This window comes from Anguilla rostrata, chromosome 3 (genome assembly GCF_018555375.3).
Source record: "Anguilla rostrata isolate EN2019 chromosome 3, ASM1855537v3, whole genome shotgun sequence".
NCBI classification, from domain to species: Eukaryota; Metazoa; Chordata; class Actinopteri; order Anguilliformes; family Anguillidae; genus Anguilla; species Anguilla rostrata.
Window position 1 is genome coordinate 62,823,243 of NC_057935.1, and position 22,854 is coordinate 62,846,096.

General features: G+C 50.2%; 1 protein-coding gene across 9 annotated transcripts in view; it reads left to right on the top strand.

Annotated features, from left to right (window-relative positions):
- The window catches only part of dlg3 (discs, large homolog 3 (Drosophila)), a 96,637-nt gene that overhangs the window by 66,280 nt on the left and 7,503 nt on the right, over positions 1-22,854 (top strand). For 5 of the 9 annotated variants that reach the window (XM_064329214.1, XM_064329209.1, XM_064329211.1 and 2 more), the window contains 6 exons: positions 6,846-7,002; positions 7,277-7,379; positions 13,663-13,777; positions 20,086-20,262; positions 20,551-20,626; positions 21,395-21,497. In XM_064329214.1, the coding sequence (XP_064185284.1) occupies positions 6,846-7,002; positions 7,277-7,379; positions 13,663-13,777; positions 20,086-20,262; positions 20,551-20,626; positions 21,395-21,497 (731 nt within the window). Of the gene's footprint in view, positions 1-6,845; positions 7,003-7,276; positions 7,380-13,662; positions 13,778-20,085; positions 20,263-20,550; positions 20,631-21,394; positions 21,498-22,148; positions 22,195-22,854 lie in introns of all 9 variants that reach the window. The other 4 variants (XM_064329215.1, XM_064329218.1, XM_064329210.1 and 1 more) reach the window with 2 other exon arrangements.

A 22,854-nucleotide genomic window follows, 5' to 3' on the forward strand; every position in this document is an offset into this window, starting at 1 on the left:
TCTATCTCTCTCCCCCCCTCTCTATCTCTCTCTCTGTCTCATGTAGAGTCCTGTCTCTTCCGTCTTTGTTCTGCCCTCCATATTGTATTTTCATCTCTTGTCTCCTTGTGTCCAGTCTGCTTTGAAATTAATGTCTGTCTGTGTGTGTGAGTGTTTGTGTGTGTGTGTGTGTGTGTGTGTGTGTTCAAGAATACTGCATACATGAGTACTTTTTTTTTTTTAAGAATAAGGGATGTACGTAGTAGCTCATGTTTAGTTGTGTGGGTATGTAATCCACACAAGATGGCAGACGTACTTGGGATCATTACCATTGGTAACATGTATCGTTAAAGTACAGCGCGGGTCCCCGTGACTAAAGTTAGAGAGCGAGTTTCCGGTCACGTGACCCTCCCCGTTGGCGTGCGTTAGGGGGGGCGGGCGGATGGCTGCTGTCGAGGCCGATAGACGGAGATCTGTGTAAGACCACAGTGCTGACGTGACGGGTAACGAGGGAGCCCTACCTGGCCCCCCACACAGGCACACATCTTCAGAAGCGCTGCTGGCAGTTCCAGTCAATCTCACAAGCTGCTCAGCGCCATCTGTCATGCCTGAGGTCTCTACCCAAACCCCCCCCCCCTCCATCCCCACTGCTGAGGCCCAGGAGAGGGAGAGAGAGCCAGCCTGGCCTACCCATGTAAAGCACAGGCCTGAAAAACCCAGCCTGGCCTACCTTCATACAGCATAAGCTTGAAAGAGCCAGCCTGGCCTACCCACGTAAAGCACAGGCCTGAAAAACCCAGCCTGGCCTACCCATCTATGGCACAGCCTGAAATAGGAAGGGTGTGTGTGCGTGTGTGTGTGTCTTGTGTATCAGTCTAGTTTAGTTAGCCTGTGTGTGCTTGCGTGTGTGTGTGTGTGCTTCATGTGCATCAGTATAGTGAAAGTTCAGTTAGCCTGCGTGTGTGTGCGTGCATCCCTGCGTGTGATTGTGTGTAAAGAATTAAGCTCTAAAAACACCTGTGTACCATTGGCTGGTTTTTGCTGATGAGCGAATGTCTACCATGTATTCATAACCATGTCAGCTGTGTTCTTATTTGCAACTGGCAGCTACATCTGCTTGCGTTTGTCAGCCAGAATGCCACCATTCAGAACTGAAGTTTGTGTCTGTCAGTCTATATGCGTGTGTGTAGTGTGTTTATGTGCGTGTGTGTTTGGTCTGTATGTCGGTGTACTGGTTTTGCAGTATATCTGTGGCCACAGACAGTCTGTAGGAAGGGGAATGGAGGGGGGCGGTGTAGGGGGTTACTGGGGGGTTGGGGTGCAGCCCGTCCTGTCTCTCCCACACACGCTGCCGTGAGCACCGGAATGTGTTTTTGTGCCGCTGGCCTTATGTAAATATAAACAGTGGGCCCTGCTGCTACCATAAATGCATTGGGAGGAGGGAAGCTGATCCCCCACACAGGGGCCGCGGCACGCGCATTCCTGCAGCTGCCCTGACTCATCTGAGCATGGGGGGGGCAGGGGAGGCCAGACCCCCCCTCCCCTAAACACGGTCTGCTTATCTCTGTCTCTCTCACACACAGACATATAAACGCTCACATACACACACATACACACACACACAAACTCACACACACACACAACACACCACACACCACACCACACATACCAAACACATACAACCACACCCACACCCACACACACGCACACACACACATACAAACACTCACACCCACACCCACACACACGCACACACACACACATACAAACACTCACACCCACACCCACACCCACACACACACACACACACACCCACAATGGGCAGGTACAGATGTGCATTTATGAGCCCACGCGTTTCCGGGGGCCCTGTCACATCCGCACGTGTCATCACCCGTCACAGCTGCTGCCGCCGCGTCAGTCTGGGGCTCGGCCCAATCAGAGCCGCCCGACTGGCAAACTCTCCCGCAGACGCACGGCGAAGTTCTGAGAGTTATTTTCTGCGCTGTTTGCCGCAAGGCTGCGCGAAAGGCTTCAGCGTGAGCCCTCTGCGTGAGGAAGCTGAGTCACGGAGCCAAAGGCTGCCTTCGGTCCTCTGCCCATCTGCGCGTCCCCCCACACACTTCATCAGCAACACATCTCCATACCGCACCACGCCGCCACAGCCACAGCCACACAATGCACCATGGGAATCTTTTCCAAGAAACAAAAAGCCATTACACAATTAATGAGAGCCAAAGGAAAAAAGTGGCACATAATTACGCGTACGTATTTCACGCAGAATGGTGTGAAAGATAGATGGGCAGCAGTAGGCACAAGGGGAGGTCGACACCCCCTCACTATCACGTCAATCCAATCGATGAAGCTCACATTCACCCTTTGTCTTTTGACCTTTTCAGAGTTTTTTTGTGATTACTGTTACTATTGTAACTGCTCCGGTGACTGTCTTGGCACTATAGCGTTCTGTTTCCGTTTACACACACGTTTGTGTGTGAGGCCTGAGGTCAGCGCTAAACTTGGGTTTCCGTTGATTTCCCTGCAGCCGTGGGAAGCTGGGCCGCGGCGCTCTGATGTCACGCTGGCCTGACGGCGCCGCTTGTGTACACGAGCGCGAACGCCAGGGAATCAACGGGCCCGTGCAGCACGGAGGTTAATGTTTCCCTCCTGACCGGCGCGAATGAGGCTTGTGACTGAGCGGCTGTCGAACGAGAGCTTGTGCTAGCCTCGCGGCGCAGGTTTCACTTCTCCGGCCCGCCGGGCATCGTGGGTAAGCAGGAGCAGGGCCGCCGCTGGGGTGCCGGCTGGCGGCGGGGCGCGTTTATCACGGGCCGGGGGAATCGTGGCAGAGCTACACGGAGCGCCCGGAAAATACAAACTGTTAATCACTCATAGCAGCTGGTTTATTCTTAGCTCCTCCGGCTGGCCCGAAATATCCTGCACCGTCTGTCGCCCCCCCACCCCCACCCCCACCCGCCCGCCCCATAAAATTAAAATGCAAAAGGTGATCAGGGATGGGAGCAGTGACAGAGACTGGAGGAAGAGAGGAGATCCTGTTAGGGAACAATTAGAAAAGACCAGGTGAGCAGCAGCAGTACTGTATGAGCGTGTGTCTGCCACAGAACCCTGTGCTCTTCAGCCGTATGGCCAGACTGAGCACGCACTGTTGGAGTCTTATGTCTCACTTCTGTGCATTCGTGGATGACATCATCAGCAGTGACCGCCATTAATCACCCAACAGGAGCCGATTACTGAGAGGAGGAGAGGGGAAGCGGCGCTGTGCTGGGGCGGGGCCACCTCGCGACTGCCCCCGCCTCCAACCCTGCCAACGCCCACGCCCAGCCCCCGTCAGCATCCACACCATCACAACTGGGGACTGTCTGTCTGCGTCAAAACAGAAGGGGAGAGGGGGTGGTGAGATAGACAGGGAGTTTTTACAGGAGTATACAGCTATATACATTCCTTCAGCTGATGAACAGCAGAAGGGAGGGAGAGAGGGAGGGAAGGAGGTGGGAGAAAGAGAGGTGGGGGGGGAGCCTGATCCGTGCTTTCATACCCTTCTGGAATTCACTCCTCTTTTTCCGACGCTGTCCCAAGGCCGCGTTCCTGTCACGTTTCCCAACGTTCCCACCAGCTCATTTCCATACTTCCACCCCTGCGGTTTAGGGGCCTGTGTGTGTGAAACCCTGGCCACGGGCTAGCATGTGCTCCCTATCACTTTGAACCGACGACAGATATATGGGCGCACACAAAGTGCTTTATTTACGAGCCTCAGTCAGGCTGTTTATTCTTTTACAAATTAGCCAGGAGCTGCTTTAGCGGCGGCGGCGCTAATCTCCAGCAGGCTCGGGCTGATGGACTGGAATGCCGGTGTGCCGCGGAGGGGACTGGCCTGGGCCCGGGCTGAGGTGAAAGATGAGAGACAGCGAGCTGCAGGAGGAGCGCGCAGGCTGATTTAGTGGAGCCCACCACTTCAGCACAGGCTACAGACAGATCCTTTCACAGGTCCTTAGTCTTCAGAGCCACTGGAGACAGACTGAGAGGGGGGGGGGGGGAGAGCAGACAGGAAGAGGTCTGTAGGTGGAGACAGATGGATTCAAGTGACCTGTCGAGAAGCGGAGAGGGTCACCGTGGGTGAGCGAGGGTTAAGTCTGGCCCAGGGAACGACGAGGCTGGAGCCTGACAGCCAGAGAGGAGCTGCTTCCCATCACACTCGGACAGCTCTGGATTCCTCACGGACACACACACACACTCGCGCGCACACACACACACACACACACACACACACACACACAGTAAGCTCCACGCAAGCGCAGGACTCTCTCGGCTCAGCGGACGGGACGGGACGGGTGCGGCCGCGCCGCTGCCGCCATGTTCGCGGTGAATATCTCGTCCTCCGTGTCGTGCGTGCGACCGCCCTCGGGGCGGCGGGACAGCGCCCCGCTGTCTCTCAGGACCCGGAACACCAGCCCCAGGTAACGGTGCCTGCGCCGCCCGCGTCGCCCGCGTCTCTGACCGAGACCAGGACCGCACATCCTGCGCTCTCCGTAGCCTCGGAGTCGCGGGGGGGGGGGGGGGGGGGGCGGCGACGTCGCTCTGTCTAACGCTGCTCGCGGCGGGGCTGCTGCTCTTCAGAGGACGGTCCGGAGGTTCTCTTGCCTTTGCTGCGTAGGTCTCTCAATAACGATGCATTATAGAGACACCGTGTGATGCCCTCAAAGACTTGTGTGTGTGTGTGTGTGTGTGTGCGTGCATGCCAGTATGTGTACATATGTATGTATGCGCGTGTCCATTAGAAGTGATGTATTTGGGCTATCAGTGAGACTCTCTGTGGTCCGCTGTCCCCTGTGGGAGCAGCATTATGCAGTAACTGCAGATCATGCTCCCCACAGCGAGACCTGATCCACAGCTGTCATCCGGTATGAGAACCACTGTGGAGTTCATTATGCCAATATCAGCATAATGATATATATATATTGTGCAAGTGCACGTTAAAGTGCGTGAGCATGAAGCTTTTTATTTTTGCTTGGCACTGTATCAGCTTCATTGCAACACAATGAAGCAATGCTGTTTGATACCACAATATAATCAATTGATGTTAAACATTTGCAGCACTCATATTTAAATTTTTTTTTTTTATCTATAAAATTTGTGATTTTTCCTCCACTATATAACATAAGATTACATTAGATTAACATAAATGTGGTGTTGATGTTAAGTGCTTTCTTGGACAGCATGGAACTCTTCACTTACACAAACCATCACATGGTGTGTAATGTGCAGTGTGCTGTGCTCCAGAGACTGGAGTACACAGACAGTGATCAACAGTAATGAGTATCCTGCATATCTAACTGCAGAGAATGGTGTGTACGTATGTGTATGTGTGTGTGTACATGTACATGTGTATGTATGTGTGTGTGTACGTGTGCGTGTGTATGTGTGTGTGTGTGTACGTGTATATGTGTGTGTGTATGTGGTGTGTAGTGTGTGTACGTGGTGGTGTATCGTGTGTGTGGGAGAGTTTTACTTGCTGTGTATGTTGTGTGTTAGCACAGCGTGCTTTCCTGAGGACTTTCAGTAGTCTCGCATGCTCAGCTCCTGTGTTTAACACGTGCGCAGTAAAATGGAGCCCTGCTGATGGTGGTACAGGTGCTAAGGTAGTGAGTGTGTGACGAGCAGGGATGAGTTCAGTTGCTAGTGTCGTGCGTGTGTGTGTGTGTGTGTGTGTATGTGTTGTGTGTGTGTGCGTGTGTGTTGGTGTTGGGATGGTGTACTTGTGGTGTGTGTGCAGCGTTCTAGGTTGTAGTTGCGTGTCCTGTGTTTAAGGCAGCTGACGCTGTCGAGATGGCCAGCAGCTAGGGTGGTCCGCAGGTGGGATGAGTTAGTGCGCGTATGTGGTGTGTGTGTGTGTGTGTGTGTGTGTGTTGTGTGCGTGGCGTGTGTGCGTAGTGTGTGTGCGTGTGTGTGTGCGTACGCGTGTGTGTGTGCGTACGCGTGTGTGCGTATGTGTGCGTGTGTGTGCGCGCGTGTGTGCATATGCATATCTGTGCATATGCATGTGTGTGTGTGCGCGCGCGCATATGCATGTGTGTGTGTGTGTGTGTGCATATGTATATGTATGCATAAGTGAGTGTGTGTGTGTGCACATGTATATGTGTGCATATGCATGCATGGGCATGTGTGTGTGCCTGTGTGTGAGTGTGTGTACGCACATGTGTGCACATGCACGCGTGTGTGTTGACGTAGGCATGCTTTGGTGGAAAGGGCTGGAGGTGGTGGTAGACTTGCTGTTGCCTTGGTAAAAGACCTCTGGTCTTAGTGGACTCTTGTGACTTCAAACTCAGAACACATTGCAGCCGCTGAGAGACGACTGTGGGGTTTAGTTCTTATCCCGCCTTTGTTGTCCTAATGCAATGTGGTATGTTAAGAAGCTGGGATTGGGTTGCCTCAGCTGCATTGAAGCGAGCTGCATCTTCCCCCTTCTTCTCTGCCCTCAACTGGAAGAAGAATGAACACTGCGTTCCTTATATGTGAAATCATCTTCATGGAAGACATGTTTTATTTTTATTTTTTGTTTTTTTTGTAAATGCATATGAAAGTATTCACTTTCAAACATGTATAGAAACTACTGCTCAAGGTAAAATGATACAGGTCACAGGTTGTATATATGCTGCAAATAAAATACGTGTTGTGCTATCTTGTATATGGTGTGTATATGAATATATATATTTGTGGTTTTTTTTTCCCAGTATTTGGATCTGTGTGATATCTTGAGCTGTCCTTGTATCTCTCTCTCTCTCTCTCTCTCTCTCTCTCTCTCTCGTTCTCTCTCCCTCTTTCCTTTGGGCTGAGTTTGTGGTTCTGTTTGGCAGGGAGCCACGTAAGGTTCTGCTCCACAAGGGCTCCACAGGCCTGGGCTTCAACATCGTCGGTGGGGAGGACGGCGAGGGGATCTTCGTCTCTTTCATCCTGGCGGGGGGTCCGGCCGACCTGAGCGGAGAGCTGAGGAGGGGCGACCGCATCCTTTCGGTCAGTCCGCGTCCTTTCAGCCCCCTGTCCGTTCGTCAGAGCTCACAAAGCTCGTCTTACTCTGATCTTACTCTGAGGGGAACCGCGCGAGGGGGGAAGGATATCTCTTCACTTTCTCAAAAGTGGCTGTAGACACACCCGTCTCATCCCCTAACATTTTAAGTACAGAATGAGCTGAAAGCTCTCCGTCTGATGCTGGAGAGGAGAGACCCAGCCACTGTCCTTGTCTGGAGAGAGTAACAGAGCAGCTGAAAAAGTGTGATTCTTTTTACAGGTGAATGGTGTGAATCTGCGCAATGCCACGCACGAGCAGGCTGCTGCAGCGCTGAAGAGAGCAGGGCAGACGGTCACCATTATCGCTCAGTACCGACCAGAAGGTAGGACACCTCATTTTAGTGAGGAACACTGTTTCTCATGTTATGTAAATAATTGTTTTTTGATTCATAGTTTTTTTTTTTTTTTTTTTTGGTAAAGTTGCATATAGTCTGTTTTCAATGTTAGGAAAATGAATAAACATATCATGATCTTAAAGGTGTGAAAACCAGGAGCCCACCAAAATGCATGGGGAAAAACTGTTTTGATTAAGATTTAAGTGTTGAGTGTTAAGGTTTTGTGTGGGGAGTTGTCGGGCAAAGGGCGTTTGCCTTTGTTCGCTACTTCTGGCCCTTTAAGGCAGGTAGGGACTCACTTTTTCAAAGGAGGGCCTGGTTTGCAAATGAGGACATGTTGGGTGAAGCTGATTGGCTATTTGCGGCAAGATTCAGATTCATTCCCCTCCTATCACAATGTCTGCTCGACGAACAAGGACGTCGTTTGCTAACAGCTAAACAGTGGAGCGAATATGAGCCTGGCGGTGTCCTGAATGTGTCCGGTGTAACTGCAGCCGTTGAAATCCTGGAAGGGCAAACGACGTGGAAAGAGGGGGAGGGAGCGCGGAGAAGAGTCCGTGCTGGAGAGAGGGAAACCCGGCGAGAGAAAAACAAATTTTCAGAACTGGCTTCACGCGTGTAAATGGGGGACCAGTACGGGGTTATCTGCTGAATAATCTGGAATCTTGTTTGACTGTAACTTTTGAAGATCCGGTCGCCACAGGACTATGAGAGAATATTTGGTGCAATCAACTGCACAACACTGCAAGTTTTCTTCGGAGTGCTGGCGCTGTCCTTGTTTCGTGTTTCGCTGGAGGGAGGAGCGTTTAAGGGGAAAGGCAGTGAAACATTTTTCTAGCTAATGATAGCTAACTAATTAACCCCTGATTCGAAAGAGTGGGAACTCGTCTTATCCTACAAGTTCTTGGGATCTCTCCGGACACCCCCTGTATTTTTCCGTTTGGCTATCTCCCTCTGGGAAAGGATTAACTAATAAACCCTGTGGAGTTCAGTTGGCACCTTTTGGTAAGATAAACTACTGTTATTATTACTGCAGATTGCTACTTAAGTATAGAAACGAACAATAAGTTGTAAGGTAGCGACCAAGCAAGTGAGCTAGGTATATCTATGTCTAGGCCGTGAAGGTAAAGCTTGGTGTCTAGGAAACGAGTGTCTGTGGCTAATAAGCTAACTAGCTAGCTGGATATTGCCATATCAAACAGCACCACTTAATTTCTTAGTTCTGGTTTGTTCGTTTTCACAATTAAGGTTAGCTAGTTGGTGTGAAAGCAACTTGCAAAACAAAATGACAGACAAGGTAATTTAACGAAGAACGTAAAGTTACCTTACTAGTCCTTTCTCTCCTAGAATATTTGGTGTGGATTCTAAGATTAGCTGGCTACCAAGCCAGAAGATAAAATATTGGCATTTTTACCGTTAACGTTCATGTTTTTGTTCAGCGAAACCCCGTTGGCTCACTATCTGCAATTATTTTATTCCCAAAGGATGGTCGTTTATTTTTGGACATTTTCTAACATTGGCTCTATCCATTATAAAGCAATTATACAGAAGTAACGTAGTCTGACCAAGTAAGTTGGCTATCTAACGTTAGCTCATTTTTCCACTGTCGCGATAATGTTAACTTGCCCAAGTACGATTAGTTGTTAGTGCTTCTCAATATAGCTAGAGCCATACCCCCACCTCTTCAGGTAAAATTTTACTTGCATTTCAGAACAAGCTTGATGTGACCTATTTAGTTGGCTATATAAAGGTCTTCTTGTCGTTTTCAAAGGCAATAGACACTATATTCAGTTTATACTTTTCAAATTACCATACGTTAAGGCATTAACGAGAGAGCTAACGTTAGCTTGTTGGTCGTTTTAAAAGGGCGTTTTGGCGTCATGGTTGACGTTATCAGTATCGGAGGCACAGTACAGGAAAGATGTGTTAAAAATGGTAAACTGTGCCGTTATCTATCAAGGAAATTATCCAACGTTATCAGGAAGTGGACGGGTTTTTCTTTTGCATTTCTAATGACTATTCAACCATGCAACGGAGCTCAATGGTAATGCTGTTTGTTTAAATATCCTGACCTTGCTGACAGCTTAGTAATACATGTCCTACGGTTAACTTTCTCCCTTGAATTTCAGTTTCAAAGTGTTCAGGGTGTAGTGGATAATTAATCCAGTGGCTGCTGTGCTTTGCACCAGTAAGCTCTTAAGAGCAAAGAGCAGGTGCCCAGCACTGAATTGGATGGGGCCAGTGATTGTGCAGCCCAAGCTGCAAGTCTCTAATGTAGTCTTCCTGTGGAAGGACATCTTTTTATTCTTTTTTTTCCGTGTATATTTGTGAAATAAACCGCATATGTGGATGAATGTGTAGCTTGCATAATTCCGTCTGCTGTCACTTCAGTACAGATTGTAAAAACAATGAGAGGAAGTATGTGCTTCAGGTCAGACCCCTATGAAAGCTATGATAGGAATGTGGCATTGTAGGCTATCTGTCACAGCATGCTATCCTGCGGAGCTGTAGATGTTCTGATCAAACACTGCACTGCAGTCTGTACTGCAGGTCTGTCTCAAGCACTCTTTTAGTGAACATATAGGTCATATAATTGAGGCTGCAGTGGGGCTTTTAAATGTAGGGAGTGGGAGTGGCAATAGAGCCTGCTGATTGTGTCTGTATATGGACAGTCTTGTTGGTAGAAATCAGTACTTAATACTGCAGTGTGGCCCAAGTCTGTTGCACTAGTTTCATTGACATTTAAAACTTATTAATGGTGACCTGAATGGCATGTCCTTATAATTCATTTTGATATGATACCGGGCTATGTTTATGATGGTTATGAACACTTTTTAAATGAGTTTTTCAACCCAAGAATTGTGTAAATCCTTAACACCTTATTACACCTGGCATAGACTGTCAAAGGGTGTGCTCTGTCACTATCCATGCTCTGCGTTCCATAAATAAGCTTCACTGGTTAAACCACATTTGGCATGAATGGTAATTACACATTCTCTTTGTCAATGATCGGTACTATGGACAGCTGCCTGGATCTTATGAAGGTGCTGTGCATCTCTTTTGAATGACTCCTGACGGCTAATGGAACCATTTTATGGATGTGGGGAACAGTTAAAGGCAGTTTAATATGCGTTTTATTGTGTTTAACATTTCAACACAATTCCATAAATGTAGGAAGTACAGTGTGTGAATCATTAATGCCATTTTCAAACTATGAGGGTTATCAGTATAATCTGAACACAGTGCCAGCACGCCAGCCTGTTGTCCAGATTTACAGAAGATATAATTTGGGCAAACCCAGTTACCTCCTGAGGAGGTGAGTGTTCAGAATGTGATAAAGTAATGGGTAACTCTGTTGTAATTATTTGGGCTTTAAAAAATATTTGTGATTGTGGCTGGACATCCTTGTTGTTTAAAAAAGGTTCATGAGAAGCGAGGCCTGGCTTTTCCAAGTAGCCCTTGTTTTAGGACACCTGGCAGTAGCCATTTGAGTAATATTTAGCCTACATGGCCACATGTCTTCCTGTGACTGACCGCTTCTTGCGTGTGCAGTCCAGGGTCTACCGTGTGTTTCCTGGCAGTTCATTCACAGCTGAAGCAGTAGAGGTGGGTAGCTGCAGGCTGTAGATATGTTGTGTAAAGGCTGGCAATGTTTAACCAGACCAGGGCACATTGCTCCTTTTCCCTGTGGTAGAAAGGGAGGTGTGCAGAGGACTGCCTGCTTGCTGCCTTCCTCAGACACATTTTCGCCCGTAGTCTCATCCTGTACCGGCCGGTCTGCTGGTTTACACTGCTGCCTGGGAAACTGGAGCCGGAATGGCGATTTGGCCTAAATGTCGGTTCATCAGAACCAGGGTCAGGCAGAACGCCAGGCTTCTCACAGGAGCCAGAGCGCTGCCTCACAATGCAGGCCTCTAATGAAAAGCTAATGTGGAGGACTCTATAAACCTAGAGCACAAATTGCTCCATGGGAGCTACTCTTTCCCCCCTCCCCCCTTCATTCATCTTGCGGCTGGTGTTCATTTAACGTTGGCTCGTCCCGTGGATCGATTTGTAGAGAGCGCGATGGTCCCTGGTTCCAGCCTCCTCCATTGTGAGGGAGGAGGTACGTGTCCCTCCCTCCCTCCCTCCCGCCCCCCCTGACTAACTACGCGGGAGGTGAGAGCCATGGCGCTAACGCTAGCATGCTTCCGCTCCCCAGCAGCCTGCCTGCGTTGCACTGCGGCGGCAGCGTGCTCGCGACGCTAGCGCTTGAGCCAGGTCGGCGCTGTTATAGGGCCTCCGCCGTGCTGCCGTCATGGAGACGGTGCGGATTTTCTCTGCCTGTCTGGCGGCTTTGGGGAGCGCGGTGACCGTGATCCAGACTAACCCTCCACCCGCGGCGCTGGAGTCCTTTTACTCTGCCCCCCTTCAAGGTCCTCTCTCATTACATAAACAGGCTTCTGATACTGTATTACTGTTTCAAGAACAAACCTCCGCTCCCACCCCCCATCCGCCCCGCACAAGTAATGAGGACGAGCAGTATCCCAGCCAAAGGCACAAGTGACCCAGTTTGCTGACGCAGAGCTCCCACTGTCTTCTGTAGGGCTCATTCTAAAACGGCCAGCCTCCCAACCCCCAGCCAGATCTGCCTGCTAAGGGGCGAGTGCAGCTCTGACCCGTGTGTGTGTGTGTGTGTGTGTGTGTGTGTGAGAGGTCGGGGGGGAGTGAGATAGGGAGCGGTTGTTCCCGCTGTATTTTGACTAACTTGGTGTCAGATTGCTTGACTGTCCCCCTGACAGGCAGGCTGAGCAGACGGCAGCTGTCTGTGCTGTAGTCCAGCGCTTGTGTGCTCACCCCCCCCCCCCCCCCCCCCACACCCTGCTCACTGCTGCCGGCCTTGGGTGGGCAGCCCAGCCGGTCTGATCTTACGCTGCGAACACACGCAGTCCGTTCAGAGTGAGAGATCCAGGCACGCTGACACACACGGCTGCTTCACCTGGAGGAGCAGTGGATGAACCTGTTCTTTAGCGTACATTCTGACACGCCACCGGCTTCTCCCGTCTCATTCTGTTTTTCCCTACATTTTTTTCCTCGGTCGCTTCCTGTTCTCACCACCCCTCTGTGTGCTTCTTTTTTTTTTTTAATACAGTCTCTGTGCTTGTGTTCTTGTAGTGCCAGGGGCGTTGCCCTGGTTACGGGCAGGCAGGTGGTGTCGGGTTACCGTGGCGTCACTCCCCCAGCGCGGCGTTAACCCCTCAACCTGCAGAGCTGGTCTCGGCCGCAGTTTCTGTTTGCTCTGATTTGCTCTCCGCGGGTTTCGGCTGGGGCGTCGCCCTTTCCACCGCCGCGTCGCGAGCGTGAGTGTCCGCCCTCCGCCGGGGGGCGCTTAGCGCGCGCGTTTTCAGCGGGAAACTTTTCGCCGATTGGCGCCCGGAGATACTATTGTCTGCGAAACCTGCCTCTCTTTTCCCTTTATTTTTCATGGCAGAAGGTCAAGTTCTCGAGTTAGAAAGGGCTGGGCCTGTGTTGTTGTTTTTTTGAACGTGCTGTATGAATGGGCGCTCTTTTGCTTGTGGGCCCGGCCCAACCTGTTGGACCGCGGGGCGGAAGCCTTTAACTCCGGGTACAAGGGGAAGATCCTGGAGGCGGGGAACTCCTCCCACCTCACATTTTTGCGAGCGCGTCGACCTGTCATATTTGGTTGTGCGCGGTGACGCGGCGCGGCGCAGCATTCCTGCCCTGCCGCTCGTGCCGTTTCCTGTTCTGCCGGAGCCGAAGCTCTCCTCGGCCCGCGCTCCTCTTCCTGTCGGCGTGTGGTCTTCAGAGCCCGGCTGGTTCAGCCGCTGTGTAGCCCTGCATGTTTTATGAAGTGGCTCGAACACGACCATACATCACCTTCGGTTTTTAACAGGAAATCTGTTTCATATGCGATGATAAACGATGAGGAATCTTATGGAGGAGGATTTTTAAAGTAATTATAGCTGATGAGTTGCATGTTCTAAGTTAATTAATATGCATTATTGATTATTTGACAAGCGATACGAGTAGACAAGGCTGACACGGATGCAGGACTTGTTACATCTGCTCCTGGGGTAATTAATCACTGTAGGAGGAGGCAGCCAATGCTTACCTTCAGCAAAACCGACTTCTACAGCCCCCCTCCCTGGTGGTGTGTTCAGCTGTCACACACACAGGAACTGGGGCAGGGGGAAGGGGGGGGTTTAGACTGCACTGCAAGGGATGTCTGGTGTGACGCTGTCTGTCCGTCTGTCTGTCCATGCCTCTGCAGAGTACAGCCGCTTTGAGTCCAAGATCCACGACCTGCGTGAGCAGATGATGAACAGCAGCATGAGCTCTGGCTCCGGCTCCCTGCGCACCAGCGAGAAGCGCTCGCTCTACGTCAGGTACGCCCCGTCGCCCGCGGTCTCGCCGCCATTACACTAAAACTCCCATACAATCTCACCATCAATACACTAAAACTCCTGTATAATCTCAGTGTCAGTTCATTACAACTCCCGTGTAGTCTCACCACCAAAATGTTAAAACCTTTGTATAATTTCAACGTCAGTGTGCTTCAAAACTCCCATACAATCTAACCATCGATACACTAAAACTCCCGTATAAATTCTCTGCCAATACATTACAACTCCCGTGTAGTCTCACCACTAGTACACTAAAACTCACTTATAATCTCACTGTCAGTACATTACAACTCCCGTACAATCACATCATCGATACATTAAACCCCCCGTATATGGGGTACTGTGCCTTAAAATCTGCATTTTAGAGGCAATTGATAGATTACTCCTCAGCTTGTTTGCAAGGCTAACTTCCAGAGACTCGCCCCCCAGAAAGCTTTTTTTCCCCCCATTTGGCTTGTCTTAGCGGGAGTTAATGAATAATTAGACGCACGTTCCCCTTGCGAAAGAGATTTCGATCTCAGTTGGGGTTTCTTGGTTAAATCAAGGTTATATTAAATTTAAAAGTGAGAGCAATTGTAACTGAGCTGTTTTTTGGAGACAATAATGTAAAGTAATTTTGCTATTTATTGCTTTAAATCAAAACCTTCAGAAAACTAAATAAGTCATATTTGCTTATAGCTTTTCTGTTTGAGTTTTAAGTCCTAATTTGGCTATTATTCCTGAACATGCACAGTGCTGTAGCTTGTTTGCTAACCTAGCTATCTAGATGTGCAGTCTTTCAGTGACCATTAAAAGGCAGATTCGGGTGAGGCCATGTGGCGTGGTCCATTATGAGGCTGACTGGAGCCGCACGCGAAGCCTCCCACGACCCGCCATCCCTCCCCATGCCAACTGTTGCTCTCTGCTTCCTCCCTGTTTAAACAGAGCAGAGAATATGAAAGGAGGGCATCCTGTCTGCTCTCTGGTTTTTAAAAGGGAAAAAAAGAAAGGCCCCATTTGAAGATGCACTCAGAGCACCCCGTGTGTTTGGTGCTGTACTGTCTGGCGCGGTGGCACTTCATGAATGGCATTATTGTCGTATGGGTTTGCTGTTAATGGCCTGATTGTGCTCACTTAGGGTGGGTGGGCGCTGTCAGCGGCCCCAGCTGGAGCTCTGCTTTCTGACCCCTTACCAACACTCATAAACACGGCGGCGTAAACACAGTGGCCGTGTCACGGCGCGTACTGTGTGTGGCCGGGCCGTTTATCGCACCCCGGAGTCTATGGGATGAAGAAAGAATTTTTATGGGCGACGCACTTTGCTGTTGCATAACGCCTGGCTTTCTGTTTTCCCTCCGTTCGCTGATGTTGCTCTCCGCCGCGATTGTCTAAACAACGTGGGTTGTAAAATGCAGGCTTGCTTGTTATGGTATTGTTCTGCTATCCAGCGTGTGTATGAATCATTTAGAACCTGCGCGACAGGTGACGCTCGGCAGTGCGGCTCGCTGGCCTGAGAAAGGGGTCAAGGTTACTGCGTGTGACTGCAGTCTATGCGGAGGAGAAGAGGTTGTGAAACTGGTGTAGTTTTCCAGTGAGGTGTTTTTAAAGGAATAGTTCACTTTCTGTGGTTTTGACTGCTTTTTCAGTTTTCTGCGCTGTGTGTTGTTGATGGGCTCAGAGAGTGCATGTAATGAACATGGACATTTTGGATATTTACACAAGTTTGTGCTGGCATGTAAGCATTAGAGCTGCTACATGTGCGTGCATAGGTTCCTGTCTATGCAGTTCAAGTAACTCACCGAGCCGGCTGGTCAAAAGAAACGTCTGCAAGTTTGTAAAATCTCCATTGGGCATAAAAACTGTCTGGGCCAATCAAAGAGGTCAGTAAACCTGAAATAATATTTTTAAAACCCCATGGAAGTGACCTATCCCTGTGAAGTTGGGTGTGTCAGATGTGGCACTGTAATGAGTGACAGAAACACAGGACTTCCCCCAGGGCATACGGCTCCAGTAGGTGTTTGAAGTGGCCTGGCTCCTGAGAGGAGAAATTGGTGAGCGGTGTTGCGTGTTCAGGATAAGTGCAGCCATGTGCTTCCGCTCTGTGTACACAGGCCACTCGTGTGCGTTCAGGCCACCGTTCAGTCTGCAAATAAACAGGCTTTGTGCCTGCTTTCAACGTGCTGTCTGTCTGTGTGCATCTGGGCCTGTGTGTGCGTGAGAGAGAGTGAAAGGGAGAGAGAAAATGAAAGAGAGAATGAGTGAGAGTGTCAGCTGGTGTGCGCACTGTTCCTCTCAGTGAAGCTGGGCGTGCCTTAGACTGCAGTGCAGTCACAGTGAAGCTGTATCGGGCAGTCAGTGAGGCAGTCACACTGAGGCTGCAGCGAGCAGTCACAGTGAAGCTGTAGCAGGCAGTCACAGTGAGGGCAGTCACAGAGAGGCTGTTTCAGGCAGTCACAGTGTAGCAGGCAGTCACAGTGAGGCTGTTTCAGGCAGTCATAGTTAGGCTGTAGCAGGCAGTCACAGTGAGGGCAGTCACAGAGAGGCTGTAGCAGGCAGTCACAGTGAGGGCAGTCACAGAGAGGCTGTAGCAGGCAGTCACAGTGAGGGCAGTCACAGAGAGGCTGTAGCGAGCAGTCACAGTGAGGCTGTATCAGGCAGTCACAGTGAGGCTGTATCAGGCAGTCACAGAGAGGCTGTAGCAGGCAGTCACAGTGTAGCGTTCATGCTGTATCAGCAGTCACAGTGAGGCTGTAGCAGGCAGTCACAGTGTAGCAGGCATTCACAGTGAGGCTGTATCAGGCAGTCACACTGAGGCTGCAGCGAGCAGTCACAGTGAAGCTGTAGCAGGCAGTCACAGTGAGGGCAGTCACAGAGAGGCTGTTTCAGGCAGTCACAGTGAGGGCAGTCACAGAGAGGCTGTTTCAGGCAGTCACAGTGTAGCAGGCAGTCACAGTGAGGCTGTTTCAGGCAGTCATAGTTAGGCTGTAGCAGGCAGTCACAGTGAGGGCAGTCACAGAGAGGCTGTAGCAGGCAGTCACGGTGAGGCAGTCACAGTGAGGCTGTAGCAGGCAGTCACAGTGAGGCTGTAGCAGGCAGTCACAGTGAGGCTGTATCAGGCAGTCACAGTGAGGCTGTAGCAGGCAGTCACAGTGAGGCTGTATCAGGCAGTCACAGTGAGGCTGTATCAGGCAGTCACAGAGAGGCTGTAGCAGGCAGTCACAGTGTAGCAGGCAGTCACAGTGAGGCTGTATCAGGCAGTCACAGTGAGGCTGTATCAGGCAGTCACAGAGAGGCTGTAGCAGGCAGTCACAGTGTAGCAGGCATTCACAGTGAGGCTGTATCAGGCAGTCACAGTGTAGCAGGCAGTCACAGTGAGGCTGTAGCAGGCAGTCACAGTGAGGCTGTAGCGAGCATTCACAGTGAGGCTGTAGCAGGCAGTCACAGTGAGGCTGTATCAGGCAGTCACACTGAGGCTGCAGCGAGCAGTCACAGTGAAGCTGTAGCAGGCAGTCACAGTGAGGGCAGTCACAGTGAGGCTATAGCAGGCAGTCACAGTGTAGCAGGCAGTCACAGTGAGGCTGTTTCAGGCAGTCACAGTGAGGCTGTTTCAGGCAGTCATAGTTAGGCTGTAGCAAGCAGTCACAGTGAGGGCAGTCACAGTGAGGCTATAGCAGGCAGTCACAGTGTAGCAGGCAGTCACAGTGAGGCTGTTCAGGCAGTCACAGTGAGGCTGTTCAGGCAGTCCAGTTAGGCTGTACAGGTCAGTCACAGTGAGGCTGTATCAGGCAGTCACAGTGAGGCTGTAGCAGGCAGTCACAGTGAGGCTGTATCAGGCAGTCACAGTGAGGCTGTACAGGCAGTCAGCTGTAGGGCAGTCGTGTATCAGGCAGTCACAGTGAGGCTGTAGCAGGCAGTCACAGTGAGGCTGTAGCAGGCAGTCACAGTGTAGCAGGCAGTCATAGTGAGGCTGTAGCAGGCATTCACAGTGAGGCTGTATCAGGCAGTCACAGTGAGGCTGTAGCAGGCAGTCACAGTGAGGCTGTATCAGGCAGTCACAGTGAGGCTGTAGCGAGCAGTCACAGTGAGGCTGTATCAGGCAGTCACAGAGAGGCTGTAGCAGGCAGTCACAGTGTAGCAGGCATTCACAGTGAGGCTGTATCAGGCAGTCACAGTGTAGCAGGCAGTCACAGTGAGGCTGTAGCAGGCAGTCACAGTGAGGCTGTTTCAGGCAGTCACAGTGAGGCTGTTTCAGGCAGTCATAGTTAGGCTGTAGCAAGCAGTCACAGTGAGGGCAGTCACAGTGAGGCTATAGCAGGCAGTCACAGTGTAGCAGGCAGTCACAGTGAGGCTGTTTCAGGCAGTCACAGTGTAGCAGGCAGTCACAGTGAGGCTGTTTCAGGCAGTCACAGTGAGGCTGTTTCAGGCAGTCACAGTGAGGCTGTATCAGGCAGTCACAGTGAGGCTGTAGCGAGCCGGGGCACATCTCCCTGAGAGCTCTCCTCAGCTCTGCTCTGCTCTGCCGATTCTCTGATAACAGCGGCTCCTTCTGCCTCTCTCAGCCTTTCCCTCTCCCTGTTTGCTTTAGATAAAGGCCGTTTCCATGTGAACGTAGGTGTGTGTGCGTGCCTGTTTATGAGTGTGCCTTTCCCCCCTGGAAAAATTACAGCAATGAACTTCCCATGCCCATGCCTTTTTATTTCATAAAAAGGAGTTTATTGATTGAATTGTGTTATTTTTCTTTTTTTGTCTGCTTTTGAAACAACAGCAAACCTGTTGCAGTCTGTCGGGATATTTTCTTACTACCCAGAAATGAAACCAGGTCTTTTAAGCCAAAGGCCATTGTGTGCTTAGGTTTTGCATACAAATTATTCTCATTTTGCTTTGCCCCTCAGTTTTGTGCTAAACTGCATACTTTTAAAAATGTATTTAAAACTAGTCATATTTTTGTCCCCATTTGTGACCGTATGTGGAATATCCATGTTGAACCGTGTACCCCTTTGCTAGGCTAGCTAGCCAACTTTATGAGTTGCGTTTTCACTGAACTTATTAATGGAATTTCTGTTTCAATAACTATACATATCTGATAGCTGGCTAGGCTAAGTGTCACAAAGCTCTGTAAACAGGCAGGCCACTGAAGTGGGCTGGAATGTCCACATGACCACACTGTACCGCAGTTCCACGGCCACTCCGATTCTCCATTTCCACTGTAATTAAAATACAGGCAAGGAGTCGCATCAAGTTTGACTTGATTCTGTATGGATTAGATTCCAGTTGACCTTGGGTGTGGCTATCCACAAATACTGACTCATCAAAGGCACCTGCATGAACCGGCTGGAACAACACAATCCATAGGGAATTGTACAGTCTTAATGCCCCATGGCAAAAGCCTTACGTTTGTAAATGCTGCTCCAGATTTTAACATTAACCCTTTAACCCTTTGAAGAGTAGGTTTTGTAGAATGTTTTTTTTTTTTTTCAAAATTCGAAGTCTGTGTTCTAGAACTCCATTGCTTTCGGTTACCAGTAGTGATTATTACACCAGCAATGTTCAGTTAACATTCTAATCACATATTGAGGGACGTGACTCAGTACAATACCTGTAGAAAAGGAGAAAATGGAGGGAACATAGCAGCTGATCATCCGGTCAGTTAAGTGAAATGCATAGTTAACCTTGTGGTGATGGAGAAGATGAAATGAATCTGGTGTGGAGTGGTATTACTCTCTTAAGGATATAGGCTTGTACAGTTATGTTTGTCTGATCCCCCGTTTCCTGTCTCTCTGTCTGGAGAGTGTGTGCTGTGCTGGCTGACTTCGCCTCTGCTTTGTGCTGATAGCAGCGATAAAAAGCAGCTTCAGCCTGACACGTGAAACATGCGGCTTATCTGTGCCCAATAGGGCCTTGTCCTGAAGAATACTGAGGAGTTAGGAGGAACAGGCCGCAGAAGCTGGCCTGACTTATGTGTGGCCCCAACACCAGTGTGGCCCTAGCACCTGTGTGTCTCACCTGAGTGACCTCAGCGCCTGTGTGGCCCCCGTACCTGCGTCTCACCTGAGTGACCTCAGCACCTGTGTGGTCCCTGTACCTGTGTCTCACCTGAGTGACCTCAGCGCCTGTGTGACCCCTGTACCTGCGTCTCACCTGAGTGACCTCAGCACCTGTGTGGCCCCTGTACCTGCGTCTCACCTGAGTGACCTCAGTACCTGCGTCTCACCTGAGTGACAGGGCCAGCGTGTGTCCGTCTCTGTTTTTTCGGTTTGAGAGTTGAGCATCGCTAACGGCGCTCTGTCTCTGGTGATGTCCCGTCTGCGCAGGGCGCTGTTCGACTACGACAGGACCCGGGACAGCTGTCTGCCCAGCCAGGGCCTGAGCTTCTCCTACGGGGACATCCTGCACGTCATCAACGCCTCGGACGACGAGTGGTGGCAGGCCAGGCTGGTCACGCCCCACGGGGAGAGCGAGCAGATCGGGGTGATCCCCAGCAAAAAGAGGTACCGGCCCCACCCCCCGCTCTGAGACACTGGCTTTCATTACAACTCACCCGTCAATTCAGCCCTAAAAATCCCAGTCAGCTGCTTTTATTGGTCAGTCAAGTCCAAGGGCAGTACTGAGCACCACTGTGACAGTGTGATTTTGTATTAAGGAGCAGTGCAAGTATGCCAGTCCAGCTTTATGTTAGTGAGAGATTTGTGCGCGCTGGTCTGTGGACAGCAGAAACCCTTGCGGTCTGGTCAGGTTCCCCCAAACGAAGCCCTGTGCTGCTCTGTGCGTCTCTGCAGGGTGGAGAAGAAAGAGCGTGCCAGGTTAAAAACGGTCAAGTTCCACGCCAGGACGGGCATGATCGAGTCCAACCGGGTGAGTGTGTTTCTCCTGCCCCCCCCCCCCCTCCCATGGAGCTGACCCAGTTCCCCCCCCCACCCCGTGTGTGTGAGCGGGATCCTGCATGCTGTACTCCCTGAAGGTTTTGCTGCATGAGAGAGGTGTGTGTGTGTGTGTGTGTGTGTGTGTGTGTGCATGCACATGTGTGTGTTGTGTGTGTGTGTGCAGGACCCATCATTACAGCCTCATTGACTGAGACATGTCCTCAGTTCCTCTCTCTCCTGTTCTGGCCCTCTCTGCTGGTCTCAGCAGTACACTGTGCTCCGTCTAAACTGAAAAGCCATTTACCGAAAGATTTTTTTATTTTTTCACAATTACACGAGGAGGCTGTTGGCTTTTCCGTGCGAAATGTGAGGAAAAGCTTTTCCCTCTTTTAAATTGTGATGAAATTCAAATCAACTGGTAATGTTTTCAAGAGCACATCCTCTAATGTGGACCTCTGTGTCTGCAATTTACTGCTTAGCAGCCTGAGCAGAGTCAAATTCTTTAATGATGGAGAGCTCTGTGCCGATTTCATTAGTGTGGGTGTCTTCATGCATTTCATTCAATTTCATTCATTTCCCTTACCGTTTTTGCCATGGCCATGATTTCATTGTTCTAATTGATTTATCAGTTAATTTTGTGTATTTTTGTGTTTTTTAAGTTCTTGTGTTCCCCGTGTTGTGTGCATTTCATTGAAACCCATTCTGTTTTCTGTTGTTCCACCCCCCCCTCCTCCTCCCCCCCCATCTGGACATCTCCCAGCTGTCAGTCAAAGTAAAGCGTAAAAAGAGCTTCAACCTCTCGCGCAAGTTCCCGTTTTACAAGAGCAAGGAGAATATTGTGCAGGAGTGTGTGGAGACGGAACGTAAGTACCAGCGCGTGATGAGAGGGTGTGTTTGGTTTTTTAACACGCACTGTCTCTGGTCTGGTTCCTCCTCCTCTCACTTGCGCTCGCCTTCGGTGCTGTACTCACTGCTGAACTCTATTTCCCATGTGCCCCGGGAGCTCAGCTCCCAGGGTGCACTGGGCCTCCGGGTGTGCTGCTGGACTAACACTGGGTCGCTGTGCTCGCACTGAACTTGGCATGCTACGGCTTTTTGGACTCTTTCATTTAGCAAAATTAACACCGATTTAACGCTGAAGTGAATGTGTACACGACCAAAACCCTAAACACACTCACACACAAACGCTCAAATACACACACACACATACCCTCAAACACACACACACACACACACGGAGCGAACTCTGAATCTGACTAAGAGGCTGAGAAAACCGTACCAGTGCTGTTAACAACTCCGAATCGCTTTGTTGACCGGAGCGCTGCTTTTGAAGGGTCAGTGAGCACAGCGGAGTGGTGTTGAGCCCTGCACGCCCTCTCTCTCTCTCTCTCTCTCTCTCTCTCTCTCTCTCTCTCTGCGCACACCCCGTCGGGCTCTCACTAACCTCTCTCTTCTTCCTGTCTGCTTTTCTTTTCTTCTCCTCCTTTCCTGCTCTCGCCTGTCGGGACTCTCAGGACTTCCCAGGGTTAAGCGATGACTTTTATGGATCAAAGAGTTTGAGTAAGTGTGTGGTTCTCTTTGTCCCCCCCCCCCGAACTCAGAGCAGGACGCCTCGGTGAGACCAGTATTCCCCTCTCATGGCCCACAATCCCCTGGGGATTCTCTGGGAGGGGCCATCTCTGTTCAGCCTAGCCACCAGGTCCAAACTTTTAGGGCCGAGGATTGGTCTATTAAAAGCTGATGGGTCTATTAGCAAGGTAGTCGCGGTCTAAAATTAACATCCACCAAGCACCAAATGTGGGTAAATATTCTCTGTGGCGTGTCAATGACACAGGCTAACCCGCCACTGGCATGTTAAAAAAAATAAATAAATAACGAACCCATGTTTTTTTCTTGGGTACAATTGGCCTAATTTTAGTTGAGGAAAACGAAATCGCCAAGAGATGCAATCGATTGGACCTCTAGAGACACCGTAGCTTCACTTCAGTTCACGTTCATATACCTGGACATGCGAACAGCCGCTTTCTGACTGAACTATAGAGCAGAAACACTGAAGAACACCTCTGCTTTCCTTAGCAGCTAAAATCTCCCGGCTAAAGATTTTCAGTTTGGATTTAGGCATCTCATTCCAATGTGGAGACAAAGACAGACTATCACCAAATGATGATAATGGGCAGAAAAAAAATAAGTCATTCTGTCTAATGTTACCATACATGGTAT